Source organism: Urocampus carinirostris, chromosome 9, assembly GCF_059441175.1.
Source record: "Urocampus carinirostris isolate Australia breed hairy pipefish chromosome 9, RoL_Ucar_1.0, whole genome shotgun sequence".
In the NCBI taxonomy this organism is placed as follows: domain Eukaryota; kingdom Metazoa; phylum Chordata; class Actinopteri; order Syngnathiformes; family Syngnathidae; genus Urocampus; species Urocampus carinirostris.
Window position 1 is genome coordinate 34943583 of NC_142357.1, and position 14980 is coordinate 34958562.

General features: G+C 40.7%; 1 protein-coding gene across 1 annotated transcript in view; it reads right to left on the reverse strand.

The window, feature by feature from the left end:
- Positions 1 to 14980, reverse strand: part of LOC148360147 (protein diaphanous homolog 2-like) — a 151592-nt gene that overhangs the window by 107910 nt on the left and 28702 nt on the right. Inside the window, exons 4-5 of the mRNA XM_088343855.1 lie at positions 13006 to 13107; positions 5100 to 5339 (exon numbers count right to left, since the gene is read on the reverse strand). Coding sequence (XP_088199981.1) covers positions 5100 to 5339; positions 13006 to 13107 — 342 coding nt within the window. The remainder of the gene's footprint in view (positions 1 to 5099; positions 5340 to 13005; positions 13108 to 14980) is intronic.

Genomic DNA, 14980 nt, shown 5'->3' on the forward strand with positions numbered 1-14980 from the left:
AGAAGCGCAAGAGAAAAAGTAAAGACTAGTAAAGAAAAAAGTAACAGGTCGGGAAAAATAAACACAATGAGATTTTTTTTCAAGGAATTTTTAAAAAAAGTAGAAAAAAAACACGGAAAAAAGAAGAAAAAGTTTGTGTGGCATTCAAATAATTTCCAATTATATCAAGTGAATCTTGTTGCCAACATTGTACTTCCACTAAAAAATGTGATTAAGAACAGTTCTGTATCTTACAACCGACTAAATAAGCCCCCAAAAATGTTAATATGATGCGATAAAATATATCAGGAAATAAAAAGAAATGGATATCTTGTGAAAGAATTGTAAGAACAAACGACGTTTGTAGGCCGTACAACCTTCGCAATAGTACATGAGTCAATTCATTCAAAAGAGAATGATAATTCTGCATTGCCCGGAAACTCAGCAAAATGTAACTTGATGTCAAGTTTTGGACAATTAATTATTTTGCCACACTTGGGATTATGGTTGCTCACTGTTGTTTCAAGTGTTGCTCACCGACTTTGTGTGAACGCTCAGACCCGTAAGGAAAATTACAGGGAACATTGACTAGAACTCGTCACTGTTGGCTGAAGTTATTTAAAGGTAAAGGAGGCGGGTCCTTTTTAGTATTTCCATCCTCATCTAGGCTGAAGAGGGGTAAAAGAAAGCCTGCAATTGGCCTAAAAAATATGTGAATCACAAGTTAGGTTGGTAAAATGGTATGGGGCTGTAATCATTATTATATATTAAATTTTCTACATGATTTTTTTTCATGTAGTAGTCGCAATTCTTGCTCTCCTCCCTAGCACTTTGCCGTGTATGCAAAGGATGGGCGATCGTAAGATCTGCCTCATGGCTTTATGTGCGATAATAAAGTTGATGAATGATGAATCGTTTAACATTTTCAGTCATAAGCAATATAATGTTCTTGCAAAATCAGGAATTACATTTTGATATAGTTTTTAATATGTTATGTAAATCATACATTTATATTTTAGGGTCCTTGTGAATTGATTTGAATGCACTTATTTATATGTGTTGATATCTATTTTTAATTGATTTATTTATTTATTAAATGTTTATATGTATTGCATTTGTAATTAATGCATATTTATATCTATGTTTTTTTTTTTTTTTTTTTTTTTTTTTTGTATGTTATTATTGCCCTCTATGGTCGATAAAAGCAATAAGGTAACATGGACAAAACTAACAATACTGTATTATATCGACATTTGTTTAATTTACATTTGAATATGAATTAACGACTGATAAAAAAATAATGATTAATTAATGGGTCTTACATTTGTTTTTATTATGCTTAGAATAAATAATGTACTATTGTACACATGGAAATGACGATTGCTTATATTGCCAGGATTAGATGCATTCTGTTCTTAATTTTATAGAAAGCCTCATGACTTTTGTCAAATTCAACTTAATTTTATCATCTGAGCCCACTATATATATATAGTGTATCCAACAGTTGTATCCATCGCTATGTAGTGGTAGTACGTGCTTCAACTTAGACCCAAAAATAAACGTGCAAACTCATGATTAATTTTAACCTACCATCATACAAGTGTGCACAAACAGTGACTGACTTCTGGAAAGAGAAGTCAAACATTTACCACTCTTTCAAAACGTCTAAAAAAATGGCCAACGTTCAATACATAGTAGCATATATTTTCTAGCTGTAAACTTTACGTTTCCAAATGGCCACCTTTGGAAATGCTTATACCCAGCCTTAGAACAATGTGTAAAATACAATATTGAGTTTGTCATATTGTGATTAAATTTGACAAGGTACCAGGTGAGGCTGGAAAATATTGTTTTACCTGTGTTCCAGCTAAGATTCTCATGCTACACTCATCCACAGCCATTTGGTTGTAAAAATATAGAAATAAACAAATAAATAAATACATAAACAAAAAATAAAAAAATAATATAAAACAATAAATAAACAAATAAATACATAATAAATACATAATAAATAAATACATACATAAACACATAAAAAATAAAAAAATAAAAATAAAAATACATAAATAAGTAAATAAATAAATAGACATACAGATACATAGATATGTAAATAGATGTATGAAAAGAAATAAGTAAAATAAAATAAAATACATTAAAACAATAAAACAAATACATAAATACATAAATAAACACATTTAGTTGTTTGTATTCCAACTCAGATTACTATATGTTAGTAACACGTGCAGTGTTCATTAATAAAGATCGTTTGTATATATGTATTTGTTTATTTTTTCTTTCTTTTATATCTATTTATTTGCCTCTATTTATATCACCCTTTATTCCTCTATTTCTTTCTCTATGTGTCTCTTTATTTCTCCATTTATTTCTCTATTCCTTTATCCATCCATCCATTTATCCATCCATTATCCAGGGATCTAATGGAGATTTTCATTTTCAGCTGAAATAGCCAGCGTCCAAAATAAAATAACAAAATAATAAAATACTGCAAGATAAGTTCAAATGCAGTTCAGTCCCTGCAGCTTGTGCGACAATGCGGCCAATTTTTCTAACGGCCGCCAGGGTGCGCCAGAGCAATAAAGGAAAGAGTGAGACAGTCGGATTTTGAATTTGTTTGCTACGCAAGAGAAAAAGTGAAAAAGTCGGAATGCCTTTGGGGTTCAAAAACAGCGGAAATCCGCGGATCCGCGGAAAATTCTGATCCCTGATTATCTGCACCGCATATCATCAGTAGGGTCGCGGGGATGCTGGAGCCCATCCCAGCTATCTTTGGGCAACCGTCCATATTTTTCGGTTACAGGCATATTTTGATTTATTTTGGGTATATCTAAGATTGGGATTTCTCAGGTGAAATGTCACGTCTTCCTTATTTGTTATAAGTCCTTTCTTTTCAGAATGAACATCAAACTCATCAAAAATCCCCAACTGGAACACAATATGCCCAAGGGTTTAAATAACTCAAACGTCAAAAAATACTAACCCCCGAATATATTTACCTTTCACTATCCAGACTGCAAATGAATCATGCTTATGCATCCCCAGTCTGATTTAACCAGGCTTTTTCGTGGAGGTAATGGTATTTTTTTTCACGTGACACAGATTCCTTCGAAGTGAACTTAATCTAGATGAAACGAGGGCATTTTAATGGGGACTCGGTCGGCCCCGGTGTGAATTTAAGGTTGATTTTGAGTCCACCGTGACTTTCCCTGCCTCGGTCCGCAGTGGGGGGAGTCACCCTTCACTCCGTTTTAATTAAAGAACTGTGACAGCATGAAGCAAATTCACTCACATGAGGGCAAACCTTGACTCTTGACTCGGGAAAACCTTTCATGTTTAAACGAGTGCTTCACTTTTGCATTGATCACTTTTATTTTGAAATATTCCATAGTGCAGAAAATGAAAATATAAAATGTAGTAGTCGCTAGTTAGTGATAACAGGTATTGGTTTCAGTTGTATTTACAGGTATCTGTGAGGGAACTGATAACTGGATTGTCTGCTCTTTTCTAAAACATAAATATATTATAATAATTATAATAATAATACATAATCAGAAAATACATAAATGTATTAATACAAAAATGGCCATTTGTGTCACATATCTAAAATAAACATATGTACTGTACAGTTAGGGGCGTCACGGCAGCTGAGTGGTTATCGCGTCCACAGCAGAGTTCTGAGGTCATGTGATCAAATCCCGCAACCATCCTTCCTGTGCAGAGTTTGCATGTTCTCCCCATGTTTGCGTGAGTTTCCTCCGGGCACTCCGGTTTCCTCCCACAATAGAAAAACATGCAGGTTAGGTTAATTGGTCGGTCCAAATTGTCCCTCGATGTGAATGAGAGACCGAGTTGTCTTTCCCTGAGTGCGACTGGCTGGCAACCAGTTGAGGGTGTCCCCTGCCCACTGCCCGGAGATAGCTAGGATGGGCTCCAGCACCCCAGCGGACCTACTGAGAATAGGCGGTGCAGATAATGGATGGTTGGAATATATGGGTACATACGAGGTATTCATTTCATTAAAAAAATGATTGTTTTGTTCAGGGGATTATATTGCAACTGTGCTAAGTAGGTGAAGGTAATGCATTTACATTTTCCCAAAAAAAAAAAAGAATAAAGTAAAAATAGCAACTATTTTTAACACTAAAATGCAAAAATGCAAAGTCAAAGTATTCGAAAAATGTCCTAATAAAATAATTAAATAAATAAATAGACAATTTGCATGTGAAAAAATACAAGTAAAACAGTATATACAATAACATGAATCAATAAAAAAATAAAATTAAAAATGCACATACATCCCCCAAAATAAATAAATAAATAAATAAAACAAAACTTAATCAAAGGAAAATAAAAGGCAATATATTTAAGTGGCGGAAATTGACGCTGGGAAAATGAGCCATTAATGCAGGGTATGAAAAGAAAAATCAGGAAAATCAATATAAAATGTATAGAAAAATATAAATACTATCAAATATAGTATAAATAAATGTATATACATTAGTAAAGGTAACAAGGAAATTGTTTTAATTGTAAATATAAATCTATAAAATCCAGTCATTTCAGGGTAACAGGAAAAGCCTTACAAGAGACCGTTTTTGAAAATTTCCAGGTGACATTTAACCCAAATTAGTTTGTTTTAAGTCGTTTCTTAAAATCGAAATGATCAAAAAGCCACAAATGATAAACAATATGCTCTGGGGTATGAATAAATTGCTGGTAAGATGGCAACCCCCAAACTATGAGCTGTCTTGAATAATACTAGTAATAATAACAATATGTATACTGAATAAATAATAATAATAATCATACAAAACTAAATTCAAACATGAATAAATAAAAAAATGCATGCAATACATAAAGTAATTGGCACATATGATTCACTGTTTAAAAAAAAAAAAAAAAAAATATATATATATATATATATATATATACAAAAACCACAAAAAAAACAAAAAAAACAAGATCACCTGAGCAATAAAAAATAACAAATAAAAATAAGGAATGGTGTGGCATTGTGTCTTGAAGTGATTATTATTATTATGTATTTATTTTTGTCATTACTCTCTGTTTGAATGTGTGAAGTGTTCTGAAATCCACGTTACCTTGCAGAGGAAGCTGATGTTGAATCCGAAGGTCTGCGCGTTCCTGGATCCGGCGTTCATGTAGTTGCCGACCAGCAGCACGAGCTCCAGCAGCTTTCGGAATCCTTCGCTTTTCTTCACTTCCTCGCAGGCGAACGTCACGTTCATGATGTCCGGCCGGATGTTGTTCACCTGCTCCTCGAACGTCAGCTTGAAAAGAATGCCGTTCAGGCGAGGCCGAAGCAGCTTCACCGAACTCATCTGAGGATAAAACAGGAAAAAAATGTAGTGATCAGTATCAATGTTACGTAAAAACAACAATTACAGTATTTCTAAATCATTTGACTATCCGCAAATACTCCAAACAAGTCTCTTAAATATATATTTGTCCCTCGGCTTTGGGGGCAGTCACACATAAACTCTACCATAACACATTTAGTAGGGTTAGCTATAAATGGCTAACTAGCAAACTACGTATCCATCTATCTACCTACCTTGGTCATATCCCTCAAGAGGGGTGACCGATAGCAGGCCAAACACATACAAATACAAAGAAAGTAAAAAGGGGGAAAATAAAGCAAAAAACACACACAAACATTTTTGGACCATGGCGAACCCAAATGCCCAAACACCCAGACAAGTTAAGCACTTCGGCACCCAAGTTGCTCATGCTTTTGTCCCTCCAGATGAACCGAGACAAGAGAAAGTAGCTATGTCACTCGGGTCAGGGTGACACAACACACAGGGCCCGACAGCTTTCACTGGTTTACCCCTGCCGCATCATACAGGTGCCCTGCCCATCCCTTAAAACGTGTCCAAACATCCCACAATCTCATCTCATCTCATTAGCTGCACCGCTTATCCTCAGTAGAGCCGCAGGGGCGCTGGAGCCCATCCCAGCAATCATCGGGCAGTGGGCAGGGGACACCCCGAACTGGCCGCCAGCCAATCGCATGGCACACAGGGACAGACAACTCCCTCATTCACACCTAGGGACAATTTGGACCGGCCAATCCACCTGAAATGCATGTCTTTGGAATGTGGGAGGAGACTGGAGTGGGGAGAACATACAAACTCTGCACAGGAAGTCCGGTAGCTGGATTTGAACCCACACAGGAGGTTCCCAAGACCTTAGAACTGTGCTGCACACGCGCTAACCACTGCGCCGCCGTGCTGCCCCATCCTACTATCCTTTTATCCAAACTACTACATAGTATATCAAAACAGGATGATTGGGATACACTGTCCCTACTATGCAATGTTTTTACTTTACAACATGGTATGGGATTTCTGTGGCCCCTCGTGACATTATTTTTCCCCGGGCATCAACAGTAAGTTGTTGCTTGTTTGCATGACGAAGACGCCGACATGCTACTGGCTGAACTTCCTTCAACGATGCTCCATTTCTCACTCGTTTTCCCGTCCAGTCGCGTAACTCACTCTAATAGGATAACTCTGGGTCCAAAGACATAATGTAATGCTAAAAGAGGAGGCAAGAGGAAGATATCCATGGATAGTAAGCTTGGCGTTATCAAAAGGGCACAACATTTGCTATCTTCGCTAACTTGCATGGCCATAAACGATCCATATTTAACTAACATTAAAGATAATGACTGAAACAAGGACATATCACCTCAGTAACCATCTGCAAGATTATTCCACCAGTTTTAGTCACGCCACACCAAAAGTTATGCCTAATTATTATTTTTTCTTTACAAGTATTTATACGTAAGTATATATTCGGGGCGGCATAGGCTCAGGAGGTGGATAACTCGTCTTGGGATGAAGGGGTCACAGGTTCGATTCCCGGCTCCTGCGTGTTATAAGTCAAAGTGTCTTTGGGCAAGACACTGAATTCCTAATGCCCCCGATATCAGGTAGTTGCCTTGCGTGGCTGACGCTGCTATGGTTTAGTTAGTGTGTAAAAGGGAAAAGTGTGAAGCACATTGTAAAGCTTCATAGTTTTGAAAAGCGCAATAAAAATGCAGAACAGAACATAGTAAGAACTGTCAGGTTGCTCATCCTGGACTTCAGCTCTGCGTCGGATCCCATCATCCTAGAAATTCTGGGAACTCTCTCTCACTTGGGGCTCTCTTCCTCTGCTGTTGGGTTATGTACTGTCTCTCCAGCTGTCCACATGCTGTGTAACTCAGCCCCCACTTCTCCTCCACCCTGATATTGAGCACCAGATCCCCCAAAGGATGTGTCCTGAGTCTACTACTGTTCATCCTGTACACCTCAGACTGTTCACCAAGGCATTCCGTGAACATGAATGTGAATTAAACTGACAACACAACCTTTGTTGGACTCAATAGGACTGGGTCAGCATAGAGGAAGGAAATTGAGTCCCTGACAACAGCAAAACGATACCGACAAACCCAGAATCCAAGGAAGTCGAAACAGACAACCATTTTTGACGAATGACAAACTTCTGGGCGTGCACATCTCCAGCTACCCCTCCTGGTTTGGCGAGACCAGGGTGGGGAGGTCCCAGCAGCACCTCGATATCCTGATGGTCTTTTAGGAGCAACTTGGAAGAGAATCTGCCGGTGTCCTTCTAAAAAGCCAAAGCGGAAACCATTATGGCATACGGCGTCATGGTGTGGTACGCAGGGAGCACAGCAGTGGTCTGAAATAGCATACAGAGAGTATTTGTCACAGCCCAGATGATAATTGGATGCTCTCTCCCCAGTGTGGATGACATTGATTGAGGTAGCAACAGAGTAACGGACTCTTCTCAGGCCTTTTTGACATTTGTTTTGGTATACTGGAGTTTCAGAAGCAATTAGCTAAATATCATCATTACCTTATATATGTCAATGTCACTTTGTAATCACAACCTCAGAACAGATCCATGCCGTATATCATTGTACTACAGTAGTCCTTACTAATTTGTGTATATTGTGCCGAATATGGGTGGTAGATAAATGATTCTAACAAACAATTGATTGACCAATTGAAATAAAGAACCAAGTTTATTCTTTTCAAAACCCTTCTCACCTTCTGGAGCACCACATACATTTTAAGATCATTATGTCAGAAAACAGATACAAAACCCTGTTTAGTTATTCTGAAATGTGGCTACACACACTTTAGGTGAATTACTTTTACCATTTTGATAGTTCAATATACTTTTCTTTTACTAATCTGAATAAAACACAAAGATTCAGATTCAGATCTACTTTATTGTCATTCTAGTACACGTGTATACAGAACGAAATGTCGATGCATCTGACCCCCACAGTTTCCTTGAATGTACAGATATAAATAATGTTGTATTGTATTTTGGCTACGTGTAGTATTTTACCATAGTGCCGATAGTGCAAGAAGAGTAGCTAACCAGATGTGCAATATGGGCAGTCAGGTTAACAAGTCAGGTACACAGTAACATTAACACTGTAACAATAACGCTGTAATTACAATAGTGCAGAGAGCAATGTGCAAGGAGTGGCAAGCTATAAAAAAAACTGCCAGTAGTGCAAAAGTCAGATTAGCAGCCGTTTAGATTTAAGTTAACTATATGTTAGATTGACCATTTAACAGTCTAATGGCCAGGGGGACTAGACTATTGCGGAGCCTGGTGGTCCTGCACCGCACACTGCAGTACCTCTTCCCAGAGGCTAGCAGAGTGAACAGTCCATGATGGGGGTGAGAGGGGTCCCCGGTAATGTTTTTTGCATGGGATAGGCAGTGCTTCTGGCCAATGTCCTGAATGGAGGGAAGTGTAGTCCCGATTATTTTCTCTGCTGTCCTCGTTACCCTCCTCACACTACCCCAGTCGGTAGCGCTGCAGCCTCCACACCACACAGAGATACAGCTGGTCAGGATACTCTCTATGGTGCCCCTGTAGAATGTAATGAGGGAGGGTGGGGGCAGGTGGGCTCTCCTCATCCTCCGCAGGAAGTACAGGCGCTGCTGTGCCCTCTTAACCAGTGATGCAGTGTTTACGGACCAGGTGAGTTTGTTTGTAATGTGCACCCCTAGGAACTTGATACTGCTGACAACCTCCACAGCCTTGTTGTTGATGCAAAGTGGGGCATGGTTGGGCTGGTTTTTCCTAAAGTCGACAATGATCTCTTTAGTTTTGTCGACATTCAGGACCAGGCTGTTGTCCCTGCACCAGCCCACCAACTGCTCCACCTCCTCTCTGTAGGCCAGGTCGTTGTCATCCCTGATGAGGCCCACCACTGTTGTGTCGTCAGCATACTTCACGATGTGGTTTGTGGCGGACCTAGGGACGCAGTCGTGTGTCATCAAGGTGAACAGCAAGGGGCTTAGGACGCAGCCTTGGGGGGAGCCCGTGCTGAGGTAGATGACATCTGAACTGTTCTGACCTATCCGCACTGATTGGGGTCTGTCACAGAGGAAGTCCAGCAGCCAGTTCCGCAGGGGGGTGTTGAAACCCAGGAGTCTCATCTTGTCTACCAGATGTTGTGGGATGATGGTGTTGAATGCTGAACTGAAGTCCAGGAACAGCATCCGCACATGGGTGTTCTTCTCCTCTAGATGTGTCAGGCTCAGGTGAAGCACAGAGGAGATGGCATCCCTGGTGGAGCGGTTTGTCCTGTAGGCAAACTGAAAGGGGTCGAATGAGGAGGGGAGACTGGAGGTGATGTGCTCTTTAACCAGTCTCTCAAAGCACTTCATTATGATAGGAGTCAGTGCAACGGGCCGGTAATCGTTGAGTGATAAGATCTGGGGTTTCTTTGGCACTGGGATGATGTTGGCAAATTTGAAGCATGATGGTACTTTGGCTTGGTCTAGCGAGGTGTTGAAAATGTCTGTTAGTACACAAGCCAGCTGATCGGCGCACTCCCCAAGTACCCGCCCCGGAATGTTGTCCGGGCCTGGAGCCTTCCTTGTGTTGACCCTTCTCAGGGTCTTCCTCACGTCAGATGAGTCCAGGTGGAGTGCTCTTTCGTCCTGATTTGGAACCGCTTTCGCTGCAGGGGTGCCGTTTTGTGCCTCGAACCTTCCAAAGAATTTGTTGAGGTCATTCAGAAAGTCCATGCTAGTGTTCTGCACTGGGGCGGTGGTTGACTTGTAACTGGTGATGGCCTGAATGCCTTTCCACATATCCCTGGTGTTGGTTGTGCTGAGGAAACGTTCCTGGATTTTTTGACTGTGCGTTCGCTTTGCTAGTCTGATAGCCCGGTTCAGGTTACCCCTCGCTGATAACAGCGCCTCCTTGTCACCAGATCTAAAGGCAAGGTTCCGTACTTTTAGTTGTTTTCGTATTTCAGCAGTCATCCAGGGCTTCTGATTGGCACGGGTGCATATAGTTTTGTTATTGCTGACGTCTTCTGCGCATTTACTGATGTAGGCTGACACAGAAATGGCGTACTCATCTATATTTATTTTGTTGTTGTAAGTGGCAGCCGATTTAAACATGTCCCAATCAGTGCAATCAAAGCAGTCCTGTAGTGCCTCCATTGCCCCCTCAGACCACACCCTCACCTGCTTCACTGTAGGTTTTTCTCTGGTCAGCAGGGGCTTGTATGCTGGAATTAGCATAATAGAAAGGTGATCTGATGAGCCAAGATGGGGGCGGGGGGCTGCTTTATATGCACCTTTGATGTTTGTGTAGGCCAGGTCTAATGTGTTCCTACCTCTTGTAGCAAAGTTTACATGCTGATGGAAATGCGGGAGAACTGTTTTCATATTGGCCTGGTTAAAGTCCCCCGCCGCAATAAAAATGCACTCGGAGTAAGCATGCTGCAGTTCACTCACAGTTCGGTAGAGAACGTCCATTGCCTCCTTCGTATTAGCGCTGGGGGGCACGTACACGGCAGTAATGATGGTCGCGCTAAACTCCCTCGGTAGGTAGAATGGTCTGCAGATCACCGTCAAAAGTTCAATGTCTCGTGAGCAGTGTTTCAATATTATCTTCGCATTTTTACACCAGTTGTTGTTGGTATAAATGCATAGACCGCCCCCCTTGCTTTTGCCGGTGAGCTCGCCGCTTCTATCAGCGCGGAAAGCAGTTAGCCCCACAATGCTAACAGCGTCATTCGGGATAGATGAGTTTAGCCATGTCTCCGTCAGAATTAAAGCACAACAGTTCGTCAATTCGCGGTTCGATGTAAATTCCACTTGTAAATGGTCCAGTTTGTTGTCCAGGGAGCGGACGTTGGATAGGAAAATGGATGGTAGAGGCGTTTTGAAGGGTTTAGCCTTCATCCGAGCCGTTAGCCCGGCCCGACAACCTCGTTTCCTTCCCCGGTCACAGCGCTTCCGCTTGCCACTTTTACTCGCTGCTTTGTCGGCCGCAGCGTTCTGTTGACGTAGCACTCCGAGGCTAAGTAAACACTCCAGAGTGATCGTCGAAATTTGCGCTGGATTTCTGGATGTTCGCATATCCAGCAAAAAACTGCGATCGTATATTAATCTACAGTTAGAGTTGTCTTTGTTCGCCCTCATAAACTGAGTCGAAGATTGGGGTTTTTGACTAGAATGTGAGAAACTGTCGGGAGCAGATCCAGCCGCCGCCATAGAGGGCGCCGCCATCTTGAATCAATGAAACAAAACAACAAAACAAGAATAAGAACGTAAAACACAGACAACTAGAAGTTGAGAACTTAAACTGGCACCATTTGGCTTGATTATTACGTTATTGTATTTTCATATAGTTCCCCCTTTAACGTCACACCAATACCAATACCTGGCAACATGAGATGTTCTGCAAAGGTCCGCTTTGATGAAAATGACAGCCCAGGTTTTATGTCCTCGGCTATAGAGCCATGAGGAATCATGGTAGGCTTAAGACCTAGTTGGTTGCAGGGTGTTGAAGCAGAGGTAACTGCTTGTGGTTTGAGGCTTCTTTGAGGTCACAGGCTTTGTCCCACCGGTTTTGATCGCTAGCTTAATCAAACCTGAATTGACAATGTTCTCAGGCTGCTTGTTAAGCTGAGACTTGGTCAGAACCGGCCAGGGTTTTGGTCCAGTTCTTCTAGTGACGATATGCTCTCTTACCTTTCTGGCCAAATTCAGATTGCCCTTGCGAGGTGAGACGTACCAACTCTCAGTTCCGGTCTCCTGGGAGGGGCAGACCCCCTGTGGTGGAGTTGTCACAGCAACCTTCGATGCGAAGATGCAAGCTAACGCCACCCTCCACAAGTTTGAATTCCACCAGTATCAGTCAGATAACATAGATATGTGACTAACTTAAATCACAGTATTCACTTTACATGTTTTGACATTTTTGGATCATTTTCTGACATGGCAACACAGAATTCTAACAAAACGTTGAATACTACTTTATTTTACTTTTGTTTTGGTTTTTGGGGAAGACAACTACATTGTCACTACTCAACCATATCATATTTGGAGGGTTCAGCAGTAGCTTGTTAGCAATTATTATACAACAAAATTGTTAAGAAAAGCAAGATAAGATTATGTTTTTTTTTTCATTCTAGATTATTTCAGTGATTTGTTTTAGGCATAAGTTGATGCAGAACTCTATTTCCTTCCAAGCAATCAACAGATCAAAAAGTTCCGAGCAACTTTCCCCATCTAAGTAAAGCTGTTTCATTAGAGCCATGGCCGAGTCCAGATGAGATGTTTGTCAAACACACACTCGCGTCTCAGTCGCTTTAACCGATTGCTATACAATAAGCTTTGAAGTCTCTTATTTCCCCTGAGATTGAAATAGCCGACGAGCTGAGAAGCTTCTTCATCAGGTATATGATCACCAGGCGGACTCGATGATTCGGGAAAGCAGCCACCCACACCGCTTCATTACACGCGACTAAACGATAGAGGCCGAACATTTTCATTGAATCCGGGGGTAATGAAGGCGCTACCGTGCCCCAACCGGGGTCCAACTTCTTGAAGAAAGTGCTTAATGGGACTGTCTCATCCAGGAAAGTTTGGTCCACAGCGGTTTGCTTGAAAAATTGTTGTCTGTTTCGACAATATTTGCACTCACCACAATCCCAAACTGCTCCGACTCCACCAGATCTTCGTATTCGTTCTTGAGTTCCGCGAGTGAAGACAGCTCGTTCTGCTCGGGCAGGTTCTTGATCAGGTTCTGCATGTGAACACAAACAAAGTCAATGTTTTGTGATTCTAAATCTCAATATTCTATCCAAGACCAAGCTCAGAACGGTGCATTATGGGAAATCATTGACTTATAGCTGATACAATTGCCATATGTGGGATGTTCTTGCACACAATCGATCGACAAGCATTGCCTGTGACTTGGTTGAACCTTGTGATAACAGTACAACTCATTCCATTTGCGAGTTAACTGAACGGAAAAGTACACCATTCTGTAATTTCTACTGATTAAAAAACAAACAAGGAGGACAAAATGATACATAAATGCATGATCAATATCCTTGTTAACCAGCTCTTTTGTTGTGATGAAGATGGTAGGAAAATAAGGCATGTTTTATTAATAATTACTTTATTTATCTATGTACTGATTTATTTCCCAAGTTGTCACGGTTGCCATGGCGCCCAATTGGGCCCGCCCATGTGACGCCAGCTACGGCTCGTTGACAGATTAGCTTCCCTGCTGTTTAAACCCAGTCCTGTCACTCTAATTGTGTCAGTCCGTTAACAAACTACCGCCCCGCAAAACGTGGGTTTCGACACGGTCCTGTACCTGTTGGTAGTTCCTGTTCAGTATTGATATTGTCCTGTTTAATTTTGGTTTCCAGTTTTGTTGCCGTCTATTTTTCTCCTGTTTATTATTTTCCCCAGTTTCCGTTCCCGTCTAGTTTGTCCTGTTTATTTTCGATATCCTGATTCCATATCTATCCTGTCTGTCCTGCCCTGCCCGGTATCGACCTGTCCGATATTAACTCGGGCAATTTGAACCGATCTCGTCGGTCTCCGGCTTCCTGTCTTCCCACGCTAGACCGCTGCCTAACGTGCAAGACTCCCCATGTCCCGTAAAATAAAAGGCTTGTGTGAGAATGTCATGCGTTTGGGTCCTGATCCTATTTTGGTTTCTGATACAAGTAAATTATGAGAGAAACAAAATATACCAAATTTAAAAAAAAAATATATTAATTCCAATGTAAATGTAATAGTTTGGTTTTATTTGCCACATAGTTGTACTCTAAACAGAAAACAATTTTATTTTGAAAAATGCCCCATATTTTCCAATACATAAATACACACTTGTGTTTTAATGCATTTTTATTTGTGTTCTTTATCTGAGCTTAGAGTCAAATATTCATTAAAATTAAATAGGAAAACAAGGATCAGTACCTCGGAACAGAACATTTGTTAAATGTTTTTTTAGAGTGAAATAAATTATGTTATTTTGTTTTTTTTTATCAATAGCCAAATTAATACTTTTGAAAAATGCTCCAATATTTCAGACTAAAAGGATATTTTTTTTTTTTTTTTTTTTTTTTCATTAGTGTTTTTCAATTGTAAATATTAGTTTACTGTATTTGTTGTATTTAATGAATGATACGTTTATCCATCTGGGAGTTTTCGACCGCTGAAAGTTACTAGCACATATATAATGCTCGTCGATTTGGGGAGATTCCCTTGTATTGGAAAAAAATAGAGAGATTTGGTCTGGTGCTTCGTCCGGGTGGTCGCAACGTATGGCCCACGTGCTAAACTGAAGGCCACAGTGCAGGCTCGCACGGCCTTGCCACACGGCTGCGGGGCAGTAGGAAAGAGGGCCAGTTATCAATCAGTTCCTCTTTTTATTTGGGCCAGGGACGCTTGATCAGATCATGCCTCTATGGGCATGGTCTAAGCCACTAGTGTCAAACAGGCGGCCCGCAGGCCAGATCAGGCTCACTAAGGGATTGAATCCGGCCCGCGATACAACACTCAGAGAAGCGCAAGACAAAAACAAGGTGCAGGTTGAAATATGTCAACTTGATGTTGCCAAAGCCATGTTCCTCGAACGAAGACACTGTACTTGTATTTAT